Consider the following 22,049-nt stretch of genomic DNA (forward strand, 5'->3'; position numbering starts at 1 on the left):
TTTGAATTTCCATATTGCCTTATCTCCTCCGTTTCTATATAAATATGGTTTACCTACGTAAGTGGTCGTTGCGTTTTTTTTTTTGAGTTGCCTTTTTTTCGAGCCCGGGACTAAACAAATTTAACTTATCGCAAACAAAGTGTAAATAAATAATTGAGTGGGATCACAGAAATTAATAAACAATTCAACAGTAAAACGAACGAACGTAACAAAAAAGTCAAATGGCATGTTTAAAGTAGTCGGGGAAAATGAATATGCAAAACTGCAATAATATTCATTGGCGTTGGAATTGACATTATAATGTGCCCTTTCAAGGAAATTGCATGCCATGTTCGTCATTTTTATTTAGAATTTCGTTTCTTTTTCTGTTAAGCAAAAATGTATAATATTTTGAAGCAATGTCATCATAATAAAATGTAGCCGTTTGGCCTGCAGCAACGAAAATCCATACAGTAATTTCGTTAAGTCCATACTCTTGATGCAATAACGAATATTCTGTGCTGAATTGAAACTGCTCTAAATCGGTCCATTTTAATATAAGTGGAAATAAGGTCAAAATAAAATAATTTTCAGGGCAAATGGATAATTTGATTAAGTATTTAGTGCTATTAGTGAATTGACGGAAAATTACTAATTTTCTGTATATTGTCTGAATTGTCTTTAGCGACAAGGAAATCAAACAAGAAAAAATTCGCTCGAGTTGGAATTTTCTATTTGGGAAATTATATTCGACCAATATTTTTTTGATCGACGACCATTGGAATTTTTCCTTTTACAAATATTTTAATTCTCGCAACATTGGTACCAATTAGATGGAAATATTGGTAAATGGAATTATTTTTAAGACTCAACCCAAAACTAATAACGTTCGATTATTACCATCCTTTCCTATTTCTTCCCAAGGTGTTCATATTTTGCATCTGATCGTGGCGTGAATAACTATTTTTATCCACGAAACAACGCATCAGTTGGGGAACTTAGAGTTGAGAAAATAAAAATTTTCTCACCTGCACAATCGATGATAAAAATTCCAAACAATCGATACAATTTCAATCGAATGTTTTATCGGCAATGGATAACTATCGCCTGATACGAGGGGCCCTAAAAGTTTCGGGAATCGGGTAATTCGGTGATTTTGAAAATATTGGTAAATTTCAACATTTTTTAAGGTAAATAGTCAACTCAGTTCGAAAAAAGGGTGTACTCACTCAGTCATTAGAGCTTATCATTAAAAATTGAACTAAAATTTCGATGTGATACCAGCAAAGTTCGATAAAAGAATCCTAAAAATATCGATCTAAGGAATCCTAACAGATTTCATCAGAAATTTCCGGAAAAATCGAAAGAATTAGATTCACATGCAATTTCACTGCGAGAGCGGCCCTACAAAATGGATCAGTTTTTTCATAAAATTTGAGATGGAACATGGCCTGTTTCCTTGTGAAACAATAGCTTATGTTTCAGTTATGAAAGTACATCCCTTTCGAGGCAGAACATTTTTCCGCTTCTGAGATATTGAGGGTGTTGAGGAATTCCGCGCCGTGTCATTCACAATAACCCACAAAGTGACATTTCCAAAATGTGTCATTTTGTCAATTATTGTGAATGACGCTGCGCGAAATTCCTAGCAGCCATATTGAGGCTGAGAAATTTAGATCACGAAAAAGCCTGATACTGAAGTCTCACTTTAAGATCACATTTTGCGTGCCTTAAGGCCTATCTCGTGGCTGTTTCTTGGTTAATTTGCTTTGAGTAAACGTGATGAATTTATAATCTAAAAAATACAGTAAAAACATAAGTTTCCCGAAAGTTTTTAGTGAAATTGTTCAAGGACTACACAATTCGCCAAGGGACACTGACTAAGATCAAACTGGTTTATCTGTGTTTATCAAATTATTTCACATGAATTATGACTTTTCTGATAGCTGAGAGTCATCAAGTACATTCAGTCATCAAAACCTGTTTTTGAGGCAGATCTGTGGAGCTCTGAATCCGTCAGCAGTAGGTATTTTTATTTTATCGCATTACTACGAAGTGTCAACATTTGAAGGCCGCGTATATGACTTATTACCATTTAGATGGACCATACTTTACATGTAAACATAAAAATACTTTAATAAAAAATAATTATTTAATTAAAAATAAAAAACGAACAGCACTTCAGAAAATGAATTCCTCCATTTTCATAAATGACCGACATGCCTTTTTATAAATGTTCCTCAACTCACATCAAAATCTTTTTTTTTACTATGTTAAGACGTCATTTTACTTTAAAAATGTTGAAATTTACCAAATTAAATACTTTTATGCGTCGGAAATACACCCGATTCCCGAAACTTTTAGGGATCGTAATCGAATTATCAATCAATCATTGTTTTATCAGTCGATATTAGGGTGGGTCGTATTTTCATTTTGTTTTTATTTTAAAAGGCCTGGCCCCAGGCTGTACTTAGAATTGACCAAGAAATCCGAAACAGCGAAAAAAAAATTTCAAAAATTAATTTTTCAGCCAGGCAAGGTGATTTTGATTTTCGGGGTAGTAGCATGAAATTGCACACATTGTTGGCTGATATCTCGGGAATTTGGGAACAGAAGGCATTACTGCTAACTGTAGCTAATAGCTGAGGAGTCCAGCTATGAAATACCATAAGAACGTTGTTGACCTTCGCCTTCACTCGAGCATTGTAACTCTGTCAGTGTTCCCGACTAAGACTTTTCGACAAAAAATTTCAACTTTATTTGCAAATAAAATCGACAAATCATGACATAATACGTCGTGTGAGGTATGTCTGAACAGGTAATCTCATAGGGAAACCATTGCTGAGAAGTTTGTTGAAAACGAGTTGAAACAAGGCATCAGAACAGTCGGAGCGTTTGCTGCGACTTAGCCCCGTACGACCCGTAATCCTATTTCGTCCGTAGCCATAAAACGTCCGTAGCCGTAATACGCCCGGAACCCTAATACGTCTACAACCCTCTAATGCGTCTGTTACCAAAATGCAAGTCAAGTTGGGCATGGTCAAATTTACTGAAAGTGTTCATTTTTAAAATTGCGCATAGCGCAATTACGAAAGCCCGTACGAAGTACCTCTCAAATAAAACCAACAATTTACGACAATATTTTAGAAACCCAAAATTTTTTGCCATGTTTCCATTGGGTATTCAATTACCTCTCAAATGAAACAAAAGCTAGCAAAATCGGATGAGATTTACTCGATTTATGTGCAAAAAACACTTAGGGCCGAGTAGCGGCCTTAGTCCAAGGGCCCAAATTTAAAACTTTTTTTGCCATCATTCTATTCGGCATTCAATTGTCTCTCAAATGAAACAAAAACTAGCAAAATCGGATGAGATTTACTCGATTTATGTGCAAAAAACACTTAGGGCCGAGTAGCGGCCTTAGTCCAAGGGCCCAAATTTGAAACTTTTTTCGACACGTTCTTTTCGGTATTCAATTACCTTCCATAAAAAACTAAATCTAGCAAAATCGGATGAGATTTACTCGATTTATGTGCAAAAAACACTTAGGGCCGAGTAGCGGCCTTAGTCCAAGGGCCCAAATTTGAAACTTTTTTCGACACGTTCTTTTCGGTATTCAATTACCTTCCATAAAAAACTAAATCTAGCAAAATCGGATGAGATTTACTCGATTTATGTGCAAAAAACACTTAGGGCCGAGTAGCGGCCTTAGTCCAAGGGCCCAAATTTAAAACTTTTTTTGCCATCATTCTATTCGGCATTCAATTGTCTCTCAAATGAAACAAAAACTAGCAAAATCGGATGAGATTTACTCGATTTATGTGCAAAAAACACTTAGGGCCGAGTAGCGGCCTTAGTCCAAGGGCCCAAATTTGAAACTTTTTTCGACACGTTCTTTTCGGTATTCAATTACCTTCCATAAAAAACTAAATCTAGCAAAATTGGATGAGATTTATTCGATTTATGTGCAAAAAACACTTAGGACCGAGTAGCGGCCTTAGTCCAAGGGCCCAAATTTGAAACTTTTTCCGCCACGTTCTTTTCGGTATTCAATTATCTTCCGAGTAACGACCTTTGAGCCCTCCCAACAAGCCCACGTTGCATCTTACCCAAAAACAATGTTCAGCAACTTTGTTCTACTCGTCAATACCTTTCATTTGGTATATCACAAGCAGCCATTGTGCGCAAATTTCAGTAGATATCATCGAAAGACTGAAAAACACCTATAGGGCCCTAGCTCTGGAAGGGCCGACCCTACCATGCCCATTTTCGAACTTGACCTTACTTTTGTCGATACCAATCGGGAAAAAAAAGAATTTTCAAAAAAGGTTGTGATTTACTCAAGCTAGAGAGGTCACGGAAGGACGGACGGACGGACGGACGGATGGACGGACGGACGGACGGACGGACGGACGGACGGACGGACGGATGGACGGACGGACGGACGGATGGACGGACGGATGGACGGACGGACGGACATTTTTTTTATTGCGGATTCGTCATCTATTAACATAACCAAATGCTTTGCCCTTACTGTCTGCTTCCAATTCGACGTGTTACAAACGGCATATTAATCTTATAAGCCCCCAGTACTTCGTACGGGGCTAAAAACTCACAGGAGCTCTGTTTTCGAAGCCCAAATTTGGCAATTTTTTGTTAGAATGAAAAAGTCAAATGAACAAAAATCGACGAATTTAAGTTAATTTGCTCTGAAAAGTGTTATTTATGGTGAATAGGTATACAACTATCAATTTCACTAGATTAGAACCTTTTAATTTGCATTTTTTGTTCATGTGACTTTTTCATTCTTACAAAAAATTGCCAAATTTGGGCTTCGAAAACAGAGGTCCTATGAGTTTCTTCGACTCGTTTTCAACAAACTGCTCTGCAATGGATTCTCTATGAGATAACCTGTTCAGACATACATCACACGACGTATTCTACATATCGTTGAGATCGTTCAAATTCTTATTTAATGAAATTGGCCCACTTTTAGATGAAAAGTGAGGAAATTTATATCAATTTTAGCATTTTTGGCTCTTTTGGGCAGATATTTTGGAATGTAAAAAGCGATAAAACCACTAAAATTTACCAAACTTTCCTCAAATCTCATCGACAAGTAGTCGGATCTCTACATATGAGGGGTCTTAGAGGCCTGGTCCAAGTCCAATCAAAACCGTATATTTTAATAAAGGCATTTATTCATCATTCCATTAGAAAAATACGCAAAATACAATATTGACATTTAAGGAGATCGGAAAACCGTAAAAATAAAAAATCCGGACAATCATTAAAGTTCGTAGAAAATACCCAAAATTAAGCAACATTTAATCTATGATTTCAATTTCATGAACTTACTGTGGGCACTTTGGAAAGGTAACGTCAAAATCCGTCAAACTGAAAGCAATTCGACGAAATTAAAAATCAACAAAATAGAACATTTTTACAAAAGTATTGAACATGGAAAACAATCTGACAATTTACTGAAGAACTTTGATAAAATTACAAATTCTACGAGCAAAAAATTGTGTTGGAATTAATCAATAATTATAGTTGATAGGACGAAAACGTCTTAAAGTACATATGATGACATGCTCTTCGTAGCGTTTGTTTTAAAAATTTCAGTCTAACTCTAGAAAATTCATGTCACTCTACATAAATCGTGTAAGCGGCTTCAATTACAATAATTTTCCGAAAATGTTAGAAAAATAAAAGAAAAGGCTAGCTTTCTTTAATCATTTCGTTCACCTTTTCTCTTAAGATAAGCTACGTTTCGTTGTCCTGAAGACTCGAGGCTTTTTATGTCCATTACATTCGATAACTAAAAATCGGATTTTTTCCCAAAATGATTCATGTCAAGTCAATACAACTGTACTTCGACTGTTTTGGCTGCTTTCGTTAATTTTTAGAGTATGTCCATAAATTTTTAACAATATAATGTAATGTGTAACTATAACCGCACATATATGGAACGGGTATAACATCCAAAAGTTTAAAAAAGAAAATATGCCATAAAGTATAAACGGTCGAGCAATATATATTCGGTGTGGCATAAAAAGTTTTTTTTTCTGAATGAAATATAACAACATCATTTCAATATTTTTGAGTGTATGATATAATATATTTCGAAACGAATGTGCATGGTAACGAATATAGACTTTGTATGTTGAAAGAGACATGTAAAATATTTTATTGAAATTTCGGAAAAATTTATTATGAAAAGCATTTAAGCACATAAAATAATCTTAAGTACATACTGCAGCCGTTTAACCGAGTTATTGCAACGAAAAACTCATAATAAGCCATAGAATGTCCATAGTGTATGGCAATACAATTCCAATTCCTTTAAAATTGGACATTTCGCCGTATAGATATTTCAGTTTGCTTATTTTCGGAATATTTAGATATTCGGGGCGGTTTTGTGTGAAGGAAAATATTTGGAAAAATATTTCCGTTGCAAATAGGGTTAGTGTATTAATGGCGCGAGCGGTTTTTTCTTTTCTATTTCGTAAATATTGCATTTTATGGAATATATCCGTAAACTGGAAGTTGTGTTTTATGTTTTCATTGTGTGTTGTGTAGGAGAAAATAATGTGTATGCTTGGGAGCGTAATTCCTTTAGCCGTGCGGTGAATCGAATAAAATATTTAGATTTTATTTGGCTCTCTAGTTTATATCATTTTCAGTGCACCTCATACTAAACTTTTTACACTTTTACACCAACTTTTCAAACAATAATAAAAACGTAGTGTAGTTCAACAACAAATTTAATGATTTAAAGTACTACACACTCACACACCGCATACACAGTAAATTGAGTCATGGATATATTCGAAGAGCAAACTACTCACCGAATAAATATAAAAAATATAATTTATAGAACGCAATAACTTGAGTGGTCATTAATTGCTGTTTATTGGACAAATTAACAGCATTAAAATGGAGGTACTTCTTCAAATCTTGAACTCATCGATCTAATGAAAATTGTGAAGACATTCTCGTCTAATAGATTGAAGATCAATCACAAATGATAATTGATTTGTTTCGGCAAACACTTACACCGTATATATGACCGGTGATTACATTGACTACCGCTGAACATCGTGGCCTTCAACAACAATTAAATTCAATTAGGCAAAGCTACTGCCAAAACAGATAAACGTATAACATCACGTACAGATACCGTTTATTTACTCAGTCAGACTTTGTTGTTATTGTTTCTTATGGTGGTCCTTTTTGCTGTGAAAACAAAACTTCGTGTAAACTCTACGTTAACGGAAAGTTAGCTAGCCCACATGATATACGGCAACGGCGTATACAGTATCAGACCCCCACAAGCGAATTCAAATGGTTGTGAACATACTAAGAGAACGGTACCGTGATAAGAATTGATTGTTAAGATTTTAAAATGGACAGCATTCACGTCCATTTAATTATTCAGCTCGGAATTTTGAAATATTTTCACAGATTCCGAATTTGTAGGGAATGTAAGTCAATTCGTTGTGTTGACAGACAAGTTCATTAAAAATCAATTATAAGAATGTGGCATAGAGCACGTCGTCTCCACTGTAAAAATTAATTATTCTGCTGATAAAAAACCACTTGAAGTGTATGTGACTATCGTGATAGAAAAACAATGTTGCGGTTTAGAATTAATATAATTTTTGCTGGCTGCTAACGTCTGAAGACGCTCTCAGCTGAACTCTATTCAGAATTCTTAAATCAAAATTTGCATCTCACTTTAAACAGTGCATCAAAATGCATAAAATTGACTGGAAGGTAGAATTTTTCCGAATGTGATAAGTGAGATTCTGACAAGTTAATATTGTCGTACCCATGATTTACACAATCAAATGTTTTCAATATCTCAGCAGTTGTTTTAAAATGTTTGTTCAATTTGATTAAACTATCGCGAATAAGGCTACTTTTCTACTTTCCTTTTCCCAAAAGGCTACTTTTGCGCAAAATACGTGAAAACTGTCAACCAGAGGAGAGGCCGTGGTTGACAACTAACATATACGCAAATTTTCAGGTAAGTCACAAGTTAGGAACAAGATTTTCTGTACATCCTCATTTTTACATACGTCACCTTTACGCACTAGTGCGTAAAAATATTTATGAAAATCAATTTGAACACTACTTCGATGTGTACATAAATAGAACACGAAGTCTTGTCTCCCTCGGCCTCGCCTCGGATTGACAATCAACATCTAGTGCGATAAAATACCTTCATACGATTCATGTTTCATATTACGTTGTACGCAGTTCAGTGAGCGAATTCCGCGCGAAAATAAACAAAACATAAAAGCCTAAATTTTTAACGAAAAAACCTAAAACTGAATATGTCATTTACTAAAAGACCTGTTATAATAGCTGTTACTACATTTGACACGTCTTGTTACGTCAGACATGAATATATGATTATGATTCTGAGTGCAATAAAAACCCTTTCAAATCTTCTAATGCACTTAGTGCGATAAAATACGTTCATATGGCTCACTGAGTTGCATAACATTGACTTATTTGTGGTAATTGACGATCTTGAGAGTGAAATAACATTGGTAATCGTACTAGTGCACATTTTACTCGAGATTTTAATTCAGTTGAGACTCATTAAACATCAGTTGAATCAGTAAAAAAAGGATCTCTAATATTTCGAGAAGGAAGTAAGTTAAATGGTAAATTCTACTTTTGATTTCAATGAAATTCTCAGAAATTTTCACTTTGTAACTTTACGACAAATTATCACAAAATCATTGAGAACCAAAACTAGTTAAAATCGCATTAGTTACCCGAAATATTTGTTGATAAAATTAGAAGAATTGACTTTCCGGTTTTCCACTAGGTTACACCTGTTGGGTGGGTCAGATCCCTTGACTGTTTGTCTGAGCTTCTCAACAGTATTTTTATTGGCAATGATTTATTGATTTATTTCAATGAAATGTAATTTTGTATGTTGATGGCCACAAAAACGCATTCAGAAGAAGAACGGTCTAATAAATCTCTCGTTGATGATTTAATTATGTTTAGTTTCACTGAAAATCTTCGAAACGTTGTATAAAATTTCGTGTGAATTGCGGCGCTCGCTTCGCTCTGGCCGCAAACTTCACACTCGCTAATTTTTGTTCTATTTATTCGGTTTTGTTTACAAGGCAAAATCAAATAACATTACTCCAGATCGTTTTAACAAAGTGTGAAAAAGACCTTTTTTTGAAAACTACTCCCAGATGGTTGAACCGATACCACCCATTTTCGAACGTGACGTGAGAATTTCAATATTTCATCGAATATATTTTTTTTTGAAAATCCGTTGAGATTACACTTGTTATCGTGTTAACCAAGAGTAGAAAAGGATTCTTTTGAGAATTTTTTTTATTATTAAGGGTAGTGTTGTTCTGCTCATTTCTGTGCAGAACGCGCACGGAGGCCTCCGTTGGGCCTATTGTGCTCACTATTTTTTGGTTAGACATTTGCAGTTTTTTGGGATCATCCAAGCTAGCTAAGTAGTTTGGAATTTCCTCCGGTTGCAAAGATCTGTTTCTCCAGGCCGCACCTGAGAAAGCATTCGGTTTTGTCAACATATTTTTTCATATTATTAGTAATGAAAGCGTGACAATAAAAACGAAGTCATTGTGTTCCCGAACACTAAAAACAACAATGACAGACACATACATACACACAGCATAAATGTAATTTAAGCTGCATTGTTTTTCATGTAGAAGAGACAAATAAATGAATGTCCAAATCTGTAAAACAAAAGAAAAGTTCACATTCGAACCGAAAGCCCAAAGGCCAAAAAGTTCCTAGGAACATTAAAGTCGGACTTTATGAGAGACCAACCATTACGCCTTCCGGCAAAAGTTCTTTCGAACCAATTGCATCACTCATCGCATTATGATGGCATTTAGCGATCCAATTCGAAACACTGATTTTTACTCACTCGAAGCACATGTACGCAAACAATTAAAATATTACAAAGGTCACACACAAAAGACCAAATTCATACACAATTGTATAGCGAGTTGAAAAATGAAAAGAAATAAATTTTGATTTTGTCAAAAATCTATAAAATTGCAAGGTGGAATCACTGTTCACTATTAATCACGGATGTAAAATTATTAAAATTAAGAAAATTGTCACAGAATAAATGAAGTTGCACAAGAAATAATTTGTTTATGAGAGCTGTGATGAAACACGTCCGCTCTCCATGACGCCTTTTACGCTTTTTGAGAATTACTCACGAAAACATATTTTGAATAGAAGAAGAACTACTAGAACGGTCTAATAAATCTCTCAATGATGATTTAATTCTGGTTAGGTTCATTGAAAATCTTCGAAACGTTGTCTATTAAATGACACTGTAAATAATGGCACATGTTTTCAATGAAACTTAAACTCGTGTGATTTATTCGGTTTAGTTTACAGGGCAAAGTCACATAACAAGAAAAACACTATTGAAATAGATACAAAAATTCTGTTAGCAAAATCAGCTTTTTTGTTAGACCAACATAATCTATCTTGGAACCTAACCTCAGTAATTAATTCCATTCTCCATCAAACAATTTTTTTAAAAATCGGTTGTGATTTCCTCCAGTTATCGTGTTAACAAAGAGCAGAAAATTGTTACATTTAACGTTTTTTAACGGTGTTAAGGAATCTCGCGCCGCGTCATTCACAATAATTCACAAAGTGACATCTTCCTTATACAAAATGTGTCAAAATGTGAATTATTGTGAATGACGCGGCGCGAGATTCCTAGCAACCTTTTTAACCTCATTTCCATACATTATTAATCGTAGTGAACGTATTATGTACGGTGTATTTTCTTTTGTAAAACCCATTTACAGTCAAGGGAACTACAGCTGAATTTTTTTATAAAAATAATTTTGACAGACAGGCTTGTATGGAAATCCAACATAACAACGAAAAAAATTGAATTTTCATACAAAATTCAAATTTTTAACGGTCAAAAAATGCAGCTGTACACAACAGGAAGCTTCAGAAAACTGGGAACACTGTCAATAATTTCCATATTTAGATGTCACAAGAAAAACTAAAATGTATGTCTCTTTAAACTAGTAAACCACTATTTTTGACTAATCAAATCCGAGTGGGAGTTTCCACAGCTTCGCATCGATGACAAGAAAATAAATGGAAATTTTTAAAATTTAACAATCAGTACAATTCCAGTACAATTTAATGTAGGCTTACCGTGTAAAATATGGATGTTCTAAGCGTTAAACAATTATACTGCTGAGTAAGTCACTTAGTGTAAACACAAATATTCAAAAATAATAAAGACCGCACATCTGGACCCAACACAAAATGATATTTTAATCAAGTTAAATAAATGATATTCAAAAGCTAAATTAAATTCAAACCGTTTTTCGTATACGCGGAAGGTGTGATTCATATATACAACTTGCCATATAATTTCCGATTAAGTATCGACGCTGATAAGACTCGCTCATAACAGGGCTTATTTTTGTAAATTTCAATTCTGAAAGATTTCTAGAAATTCCTAATAATTCTCTGAAGAGCCCCAAAAAATTTTGCAATTTTTTTTAGAAACATTTTTTAAGAATTTCTCCGGACTTTTTCGAAATAAGCTCTGGCTCATAGTCATAACTTTTGAATCAGCAGAATTTAAATCATATTTATTGATGAATAGCAAAAAATGCTGTTAATAGGTCGCATAATTTCAAAGTAAACCAATAAAGCCATATCGCACTTTTTCGAATAAAAATTTTACGAATGAACGAACCTGGGAAGGTTTTTTTTCGAATTAGATTTGACGTTGTTTGAGATATTTTACAGATAAGATGTTTGCAGGTTAGGTTTGAAGACTTTTACATCTCTTTTTCCATATTTATTTATCGCTGATTCGGAGAAACAGAAATCAACAGTTCTTGAGTAAATCAATGAAAGTAGAGAACAGGTATGGTCGATTGGCGAATTCATCTTAAACGCACTCACATTTTATGTCAAAATAATATGAAAATTAGTGCGTTTAAGTACGAAAATCAAATTTTATATTTATATTATTATTTCGGCGCTCTTCCGCCTCACGATAATGAATTTCGATGGATAAAAGTCTCACCCGCTGAGACTGAAACTATTTATAATTCAAAAAAGTCAAAAATTCAAAAAATACTTCGTACAGAAGCAACAACCGTTCTTGTTACTATCAAAACCGTTATGTAGGAATGTGAAAAATGCATGAAAGATTGAATTCGAAGAAAAAACAAAATTAAACGTAAAAAAATGAAAAGAATAAATAGTGAAGTAAATGAGACGTACTGATCAACCAACATTTTAGAAACGGCTAGTCATCTGTTTGGAGTTAAGACGACAAAAATACGCAAATACGATAAATTCAGGCTAGCGTTCACTTAGTAAATCCCAATGTAAAACATAAAATAAATTTATTGAAGTACACTCAACAAAATTAACGAATTATCACATTTTCGTTTTCAACAGATTCTACATAATTTCTAGATCCACAAATTTGACAGTCTAAATGATTATTTGGGTTTTATCCAAGTAAACTGGTCGTTATACATGTGCGACAAAAATTTCGACTGGAAAAAATTCAAAAATTGCATTCAATATAACAGCTGTCAGAATCTGTGGGACTAGTAATATCAGATCCCACATAAAACAAAAATGTGATAATTCGTAATTTTTCATAATTGTACAAGATTGGATATACAAATATTACCGATATGTATCTACTTGAAACAAAGGAAGTAACAGGTCTAATCGTCATACATCGACGTTTATGAAAGGTTATTTGTGCGACTGATTTTTGTTTTCGATTTAGATTTTGAATGGTTTTTGGCACGATTCAAATTCTAAATTAGCGACAATAGACGTAGTTTTTTCATGAAATAAATGATTGAAGAGACAACCTCTGTTGGTGTGGGTAAATAGTTAGTACATAGTACATTGCCCAATGGGGCAAATGATGGAAATGGTACTTCTTGTGTGAAATTTGCTGATCGAGGCGGAGCAGAAATCGGTAAACACACAAGAAGTATCATTTCCATCATTTACCACATTTCCAATAAGGCTCGGAACAGGTCGACCGCTGCCGACCTGAACCTGAAAATGACTCGACCTGAAGTTTCAGGTCAGGTTCAGGTTGCTCCAAAAGGAATGACCTGACCTGGTTTTCGAAAAACCTGAAATGACCCGAACAACCTGAATGACCTGATCTCTGACTGAGTGCAGTCTTGCTTCACAATTTTGAATTTGACGGGATAAGTTTGAGTAAATTTGAATAATTTGTTTTGCATCGCTGAAATTTTCGGATTAAGATGAAATGGGAATTTATTTCAAGAAAAAAAAAAAAATGATTTTGTCAACAAGTGACAGAATTTGTTTATGAAGTATGAGTTAAGTCGAATAGAAAATATCAATTAGCGGAATCTTGATACCCTGATTTCACCGACATTGTGTTTTCTTGTAATGACGAACGGGTCGGGGTAACATAGAAATCTCGCTCCACAGAAATGGGTTCAGAACGAATTGTGAGGAAATCTCTCGTCATCAAGCTTACACAGGAAAACATTTTTGGTTTGCCTTTTTGATCCACCTAAACTTTAATTGAATGAGCCAACTCCAAAATATATTAGCAGTTCTCATAACATTGCATTGACGTGAAAACGTTGAAATAAGCTATAACGGCGACAAATGTAATTGGGAGGTCTAATAAACCCTCAACGCTACCGTATGTGCAAAATATTGTATAACAATAAGCTCAAACAATAAGGGCAGGAAAGAGACAAAGTCTGTAGTTGCGACTGTGTAATAAAAACGCACTCTTGTCTGAAGTATGATCAATTTTTTTGAGGCTATAACGAGGGCTATAATTTAAACACATTATCTACGGATAATAGCGACCTAGTCGAAAATTTTGCTTTATTTTTGCAAGTGGTTCCTGGTGGTTCCGGGTGGTTCCCGTGTTGAAATCGAAAAGTTATGTATGGAAAGTGTCCTTAAATTTTGATAATGAACAAGTCGTCCATACATCATTTTGTCAAAAAACTTGAAATTTAGCCATTATAAATTTGGGTCGAAAATAAATAAATTATTGACAAATTTCAAAAGGATATGTTTTAAACTGACTCACTTTTCCTTGATAATTTTATCAAATTTGCCGTGTTCTGCGCACCGTTCCATTATTTATACAGTAACTCATTTATAAATTACGAACCAAAAGATTTTCAAATAAATTTTGGTCATTTTGACTTTCCCGCTATTACCCGTAGAGTCTATGTTGTTTGTATTGAGGCTATTTAATCAGATCGATTCAGGTCCGTCAGGTCAGGTTCAGGTTTTTACCTGATCAACAATTCAGGTTTTCAGGTCAATCAGGTCAGATCAAAATTGAATAAACAGGTTTCAGGTCAACTCAGGTTCAGGTGACCTGCTTCAGGTTTCAGGTTGACCTGACCTGATTCCGAGCCTTAATTTCCAAGTAAGGTATTTTATTCAAAAGCTTGAGGTAAAGTTTTGGATCCGTGCAGTGAAGTTAAATTTACCTCACGTTTTTGAATAAAATTTGAAAAATAAACGAAAGTACAGTTGTGTAATCGTTTGCGACAGTGGAAAACAAATCCGGTAAATATTCAAAGTGATTGTTCACTGTGATGCGGAGCCTGTTTTCGGGAATTAGTAAGGAAACAATTTTTTTCTATTTTTGTTCGATGCTATATATCATTCTGAGCAAAAAATTGTACTGCGGCATATCTTGAAAATGTACCGTTATTTTTAGAGGATGATGTAAAGGTCCAATATATTTAATCTTACTATTCTTCAATTTATTTTCTAAAAAAAACCGTTAAGTTTTCTACTACTGCTGTAGAGCAGTTTTTTAGTAAAAATCATAGAGGTAAAAATGAGCATGTCTACCGAATAAAAATTATATTTCAGGAAAATGTCAAAAACAACAATCGGATACGTAGCGCGAAGGCAGCAATTTAGCCACTTTATGAGCTTTATATAAAAAAAAACATTTTTGAAAATTCTCGAATATTGTTGAAATTGAAGCTGGAATTCTACAAAAATGTTTTTGTAAGAAATGTTATGAATTTCAAGAATTTTAATACTCGAAAATACTGTGAAGGCTGTAATTACAAGTATTGTTACTATCACAGCAACGATTTTGAGAACGTTAAATCCTCCTTCCCGGTACAATTATTTCTCGTTCTCAATAAGTTAACAAAAGGAAAGACAACGGAACCGTTTACAATCTCTTATTTATATTTAAGAATAAAAAGGAATTTTGACTCATAAGCTGTGCACTTGCACTCTATTGATTCTGAATGAACATTATGAGCGAAAGCTGTGTGTTTGCTTTCGTCGAATATATAATCAACATTAACATCGAATAAAGTGCAAACTTTCAATTCGTTATCGCATTATTATTACGTTACAGTTAAACTGTCGAGTCGAGGAAAAAAAATTTACATTTCATTGATATTAAAGTCATTGATTTGTTGTGTATTTTTCCTAGATCACAACCGGTTTCAATTTTATTTAATGAAATATTTATGTAGTTCGAAGAGTCTATTAATATTTGCCTTCACCTCAAAAATTTAGCATTTTTACACAGCAAAAATTTTCGAAATATTTCTTTTTTTTTAAACGAAATCAAACAAAGTTTAATAAATAAATAACGATCACATACCATTTTTCATAACATGTTCACTATTCGTACACACAAAGAGTGGTATGGGTATTCGATAAACTATACACACAATTTTTTTATGATTAATTTAAAAATTGTTTAAACATTTCATTATACACGATGTAAGCAAAAATGCACGTGTTTGTTAGTTAATATCGAAGAACATCAACAAACGAAAAAAACGGTTCTTATTCCAATACTTGTTTACCAGCCTTTTTTTGTGGGCTCGTCACAACTTGTTTCCGTAATCACCAACGTGTTCAACGCGACTGATTGAATCACAACTAGACAGACACAAACATTCCCAACACCATTTTCTCTGTGTACATATTTTCGGTGAGACTAAACCAGTGTACTTGCGCGTATCTGAGCGTATAACCTACGAAACAGCATTTCAATACAGCGAGATATAGCGAGTCCATGTGTACAATCAACTATTGTCTTCTTCTGCATCGCGTTCTGTATGCGATACTAACTACAATATATTCTCTGGGTACATTTTAGCGGCGAGTTCGGTGCACTGTGTGAGAACTCTGGTCGTATTTATATGTGAAATGAGCACAAACGGAACGGAATCAAAAATATACAAGTTGCGAGTGCGCTTCGGGACAAAAATTCGAAAAGAGAATAAATATATTCACACACGTAATCGGTCAAATTACTGCTGGAATTGTCGATTTAGCTCTTCGGAATCCAACTGCTTGTTTGTTTTGATTTAATCGCACAATCCTGTTCATTCATATTATGCTAGAAGCATCGTAGAGAAATTGTGCAGAGAGAATTTGTATCGCTTTTCTGCAATTCAGTGCCGCATTCAGTAATTGAGACTTGTTATGGCAATTATACCATTTTCGTCTGTATATACAGAAAATCGGAGCGATTTTTTCGGAGCGTATACAATTAGAAATGTGTACATAGAAGGTAGAATGTATTTCGGAGAAGAGGATTAATAGTGGGTGGAGTGTGAGGGAATATACCTCGTGTTACGTCTATTATTTACATACATCGCTCTGTGTTGCACCCACGTCAAAAAACAACAAACGAAAACGTGGAATGTGTTTCTTTAATTAATTTTATGTTGAAAATGTTTAATTGGAAAAATTAAGTCTTTGTGAAATTTACATTTTCAATTAAATTAAATTTCGTTGTCACTTTACACAGATGAACTGTGTGCCACAAATTGGATTCTTCATTCATGTAACATTTATTGTGGTCCACACATATTCCAAGCCTACGTTCAATAATAAAAAAAATGCTCATGCCGATGAATGGGAATGCTAAAAACAACAGAGTGGAAAACCCGTTTCGCAAGTTGTACACATTTCACATATTGTATGAACATCGCGCGATTGTCATGAAAAATTTATGTAGACGGTTGGGATAGTATTGGCATGACGGTTTGTTGAAGTTCTCTGATACATATAAATTGTAATGGTTTAGCATTCGATGGCATTTTCCAATTTGATATGCACAAATTGACGTGGTGATGATATCAATAATATAATTTATTCGTTTGATATAGTCTACAGGGAACTCATTTATGTTTGTTGCTCAAACAGTTGTGTTTGCTTAAACATTGATATATGGTGCGATATGATTCACATCATCATAAAATACGTCCAAAATGTAGTCAATTAATTGCTGCGAGAAAAATTATTGAAACTTTCTAAATAAATAACCAGCCACGCTGATTGTCGGTGTGCGGATTATTTTAGCAATCTTTTTATCTCCGAATAAATTTACCGGCCGCGAAACTTTTTTCACATTTGAATTCAGCTGGTGCCATGGTCAGGTGATGTTTTTTTTAAATTGAAAGAATTGAAAGTAATTGGCCTTCTATTGGGCGCAAGAGGGACAATTCCAAAATTTTTCGTTAATTTCTGCAAACAATTCAAAATCAACAATTCAGTAATAGAGAATATAGTAATTGAAGTGGTACGAGGAAGTTCAAGAATTCTGCACAATCACACTTACGATCCAACCCGATCTTAGGTAGTAATTTCAAACTAATGAAAGCGATGACCAATTTGTACAGTATAATGTGTCTAATGGCAAACATTGTTGTAATGTCAGAGTTTATTGAATGAATAAATATATATATAGAGAAACAGGGCTTGATTAAGCGTCCAGGGCATGTGAATGAAAAGTTTTTGCGATTTTCTAATTTCAAAACATTTGTCTAAATTTGTCACATCTTAGCGCCCAAATTTTCCCTGCGCCCTGTGCTGTGTCCACTTTGCCCATTGGATAATGCGGCTCTGGAGAGGAAGTATCGAGACTTGTCGCTTTGCATAAGCAAAAACGATGAATCAGACCGAAACATAGTGGAAATTTAAATTTCCATGTCGGTTAAACAGGGCCGTAGAGCTAGAAGATATTGGCCAATGAAAACAGACTTTGTGTTTTTTGCCTAAAAAGTCATTTTCTGAAATAAAAAGTGTGGGGGCTCTTAGAAGTTAAGAAAGGAAATCAAGGAAAGACACCCTCTCACCTGTTACAAACTGTTCCTTTCTAATACCACTATCGGTATTTTATATAAAATACCACAATTCACGACTCACATACTGCAATTCTTGATTCACAGATAACCTTCTATAAAGAAATTCGTTTGAAATTTTAATTTTTTTTTTTATTACAGTCAAGGCAGTGACATTTCAGCATTTCAGCTGTTTTTCAGTTGATCCACACAACCAATAAAAACTCTTTATACTTGTTTATACGGTTGAAACTGCTACACACACAGGCGTGGTAGTGGTAAAACTGTGTAAAGACGTATTAACAGTTTTGATTGTTTGTGTGGATCAGCTGAACAACAGCTGAAGTAAAGTGATACCCAAAATTTCACTGTCTCTAACTGTTCAACGTCAAATTTTCAATCTTCATAGTAAAGCTGAACATGGTTCCCGCCTATCTGACGGTTCCTAGAAAATGACGTCTCAAGTTGAGAAATGTCGCAATACCGCAAATCACGGTCAATCACCTTAATTCTATTTTAAAATCCTACGACAATAATGTAGGATAATCATGGCGCTTAAGCAATACAATTCTTAAATACCAGTTCCTATCTGAGTCTTTGCAAAAAGTCTCTTTAATTTGAAACATTATTATAATGCACATTTTTTAATTTAGAGATGGTTAAGAGTGCAGAGTGTGTATGCAGTATCTTCATGATATTTAAATTTACATGTCAACACTACAGCCATTACTTAATTAGCCCTAATTTGTTGGATTACAAATAGTGATGTTATTTAGAAGAATGCAATATGACGATTAGAACCTACTCAATATATTACCTAATTTTGTAGGAATTCGTAAACTCTTTTATTAACAGAGACCCATTGCGTAACTATGCGAGAAAAAAAAGCTACAAAAACATCAATTCATTCGAGTATAATTCGAATTGGTATTTGACCTTTTCGTGTGAATGCGCCATCAGAAAAGATAAATAAAGATATCAACATCAGGTGATGCGCTGAAACATCGATGCAATATGAATGTTGTGTTATGAATAACTGCAAAGAAATGGAAGGCAATATTATAAAGAGAACGAATGTGCTTTAAATAGAAAACTTCCGCGCGAACAATGCACTTCAAGCAATAGTGCTTCGAGTGACAGCTACCAAATGAAGTATTATTTTGTATGAAAAATGTATCCAAAATTTTCACATTGTCAAAATTTGTTTGATACACTGTCCAGTTTTAGTACTCTATTTAGATTAACACTCACGCTTGAAGTGCGTTGGCGCAAGCTACTAATCGAAACAAGAAAATGTATGACCTTTCAAAGACGGCTGTATCAATTGAAATAATGAATTTTCAATAGTTTAATAGAGAATCTTTTACTTCGTTTGTTTAAACATACCTTTTTCTGCATAAAGACATTGTGTGACACTTTACTGATGTATGTCTCAATGGTACTCGACGAAAAATAAATATACATCACTAGGCAGCAGTGTAACTAGCCTATCGTTGAAAATAGATTTAATTAGGGTGTTCGACAAACCTGCAGTTTGACTATTCTCACCATAGATATTTAAATAAAAACAATTTGTTTTGACGACAAAGACCTGGATTGCCTGTAATTTAAGAGAATGTAATTATCACAATCTGGAAATACCTCGAAACTATAGCTAATTTTTGATCTTTTACGGTGGCCATTCCAAACCAATTCTTATGTAGGAAAAACAAACAATCACAAACAAACCCCAAAACAGACTATTATCTTAATGTGATTGTACCCATAAACATTGTCCATCGAAATCAAAACCCGTAAAATATTTTATTTGAAAACTGTTTTCCGCTTCATTTAAAGAAGCATAAGGCTACCTTATCCATAAATAAGATTTATTGCCGGCCTTTGTACGTAAATGTATTTCGGTATAATAGGAAAACCGAAAGGGTATTGGGGTTTCAGTGGAGGTTCCTTTATCAGAATGGAATTCGTTTGCAATTAACACTGAAAAATGGAAGTGCTGAATGTTTGCCCAGTACTTATTTACCAGTTACGTTTATTATGTTTGATAAATATCAAGATTTAATAATAATAATTGACAATTAATCTACCGCAAATAGTTCTACTATCTGACCTACGAAACGGAAGAAATAGAGACAGTGTCGCATCAAATTCTTAGCTGCTGTATAGGAAACCTAGGTTGGCCTGCAGAGGCGCCGCATTTTTTTTCATTACTACATTGTCATATAATAGCAGTGAAGTCAGTTCACAAAAAAACAGGTCACAAATTTAAGACGAATGTACTAGAGAAATGTAATAGAATTGTACAGAAATCTACAGAAGACGTTAAGAAAGAAGAAGCAAACACAAATTTAAATTGAAAATACTTGTATCTTCTGTGACTATTCACTTTATACTAACTGCTTTAAACTCTCACAGAGAGCAACTCAATAGGACATGGATCTTGTTGACGTCTTCACCACTTTTCAGCAAATTTTCTTAGGCTGAATATGGCGCTTCTGTAGTTTTCAGGGTAAAACTTCACGAAAATTATTCAGCTATAAAAACAATGATGGCACTTTTGTAGTTTTTAGGGTTAACTAGTACGTCGTCCCATACCCTATTGTCATATTATTGAGTCTGTTCTAGTATCTATCTATCTAGTACTTATTTCTACCTAATCATTTACAAAATTGTCGAAAAATCTTTTACTTCATTAGTTCCATTATATATTTCGCAATATAAGCCCACATTAGTGTAACTCTACGCTCATTATTTGTTTCGCTGAAAACAGATGGATTTGATTCAACTAGTACACCGAAGCAAGTCGCTCAAAAACGGAATAGCCAGTTTATGAGTATCACAAGTTTGTAGCCGAATTAATGAATTTATATATATAATTTCGTTTATTGAAGACTTGTTTTTACAATGTTATACAAAGTTGGATTATGTAACAATCTAGTGGTCAGCAAAATAATGTTGCTTTTTAAACTATGAAAAAAGGATGTCGTCGAGAAATACAAAGGTTTTATAATGATAGGTTGGACATTTGTCTTTTTTTAATTATTTTTTGTCACTATCCTTTGGCAGAAGAAAAATTAAAAAAAAAACTTCATTTGATTTTTTAAAAAATGTTTACTTAGTTACTAAAGTTTAAAGGAATTGAATGTTAGCTGAAAGCAGAGATGCACGTTTTCAATGCAACTGTCTAATCAAACGATTTTCCGACATAAGTAATTTGCTTTTGAATCTCTGAGAAATTTTCTCAATTTGGTCTTGGATTTTCGGTATGTTTGCAATTCTATGTAGATCATACGTAGGAAAAGTACTAGGAAGCCCATATATAAGTTTTAGGCACTTGTTTTGGATAGTCTGAAGTTTGACAATATGTGACGATGCACACTCGCCCCAAACCGGACAAGCGTACAACAGAGTACTTAGAATGATGGCTTTGTATATCAGAACTTTATTCTGGACATTTAACCTCGACCTTTCATTTAGCAGCGAGTAAAGGGACCCAAAAAGTCGTAGTGACTTTTCAATAGTAAGGTCAATGTGCTCTTTGAATGTTTTGTCGAGTGTTAGTCCCAGACACTTCTTCTGCTGGATACCACTTTCTATCTCTCCTTCTGGTAAAGAACGAGGCTTGGGTTTTATTACCATTCAGTCTAATCTTCCATTTTGCACAATAATCTGACTCTAGACGATTATTTTAGGACTCTTCGAGGACTTTTGTACTGATGTATCGTCTGCGAACATTCCTTTATCGCCGTTTGAGATCTTTAAATCATACATTAAAATATTATACAGAATTGGACTAAGTACACTGCCCTGGGGTACACCAGCTATGATGTTATGGGTCTTTGAGTCACTACCATCAATCGATACATGAAAAGACCTTTTCGTCAAGAATGATTTCACCAA

At 34.1% G+C, this 22,049-nt stretch overlaps 1 protein-coding gene and 1 long non-coding RNA gene across 6 annotated transcripts in view; one reads left to right on the forward strand and one right to left on the reverse strand.

Annotated features, from left to right (window-relative positions):
• LOC119072520 overlaps nucleotides 1-16,133 on the reverse strand; it is a 68,625-nt gene extending 52,492 nt beyond the window's left edge. For 2 of the 5 annotated variants that reach the window (XM_037177769.1, XM_037177767.1), the window contains exon 1: nucleotides 15,674-16,050. Coding sequence is in view for 1 of the 5 variants with exons in the window: in XM_037177770.1 (XP_037033665.1) it covers nucleotides 15,674-15,683 (10 nt within the window). In the remaining 4 variants the exon portion in view is untranslated. Of the gene's footprint in view, nucleotides 1-11,190; nucleotides 11,336-15,673 lie in introns of those variants that run through there. The other 3 variants (XM_037177770.1, XM_037177768.1, XM_037177771.1) reach the window with 3 other exon arrangements.
• LOC119072523 lies at nucleotides 1,306-11,633 on the forward strand. The gene is made up of 3 exons (XR_005086875.1): nucleotides 1,306-1,521; nucleotides 1,926-1,931; nucleotides 11,623-11,633. It is a non-coding gene; the product is annotated as an uncharacterized LOC119072523 (long non-coding RNA).
• Nucleotides 16,134-22,049: the final 5,916 nt, after the last annotated feature.

This window comes from Bradysia coprophila, assembly GCF_014529535.1.
Source record: "Bradysia coprophila strain Holo2 chromosome IV unlocalized genomic scaffold, BU_Bcop_v1 contig_81, whole genome shotgun sequence".
Taxonomy (NCBI): domain Eukaryota; kingdom Metazoa; phylum Arthropoda; class Insecta; order Diptera; family Sciaridae; genus Bradysia; species Bradysia coprophila.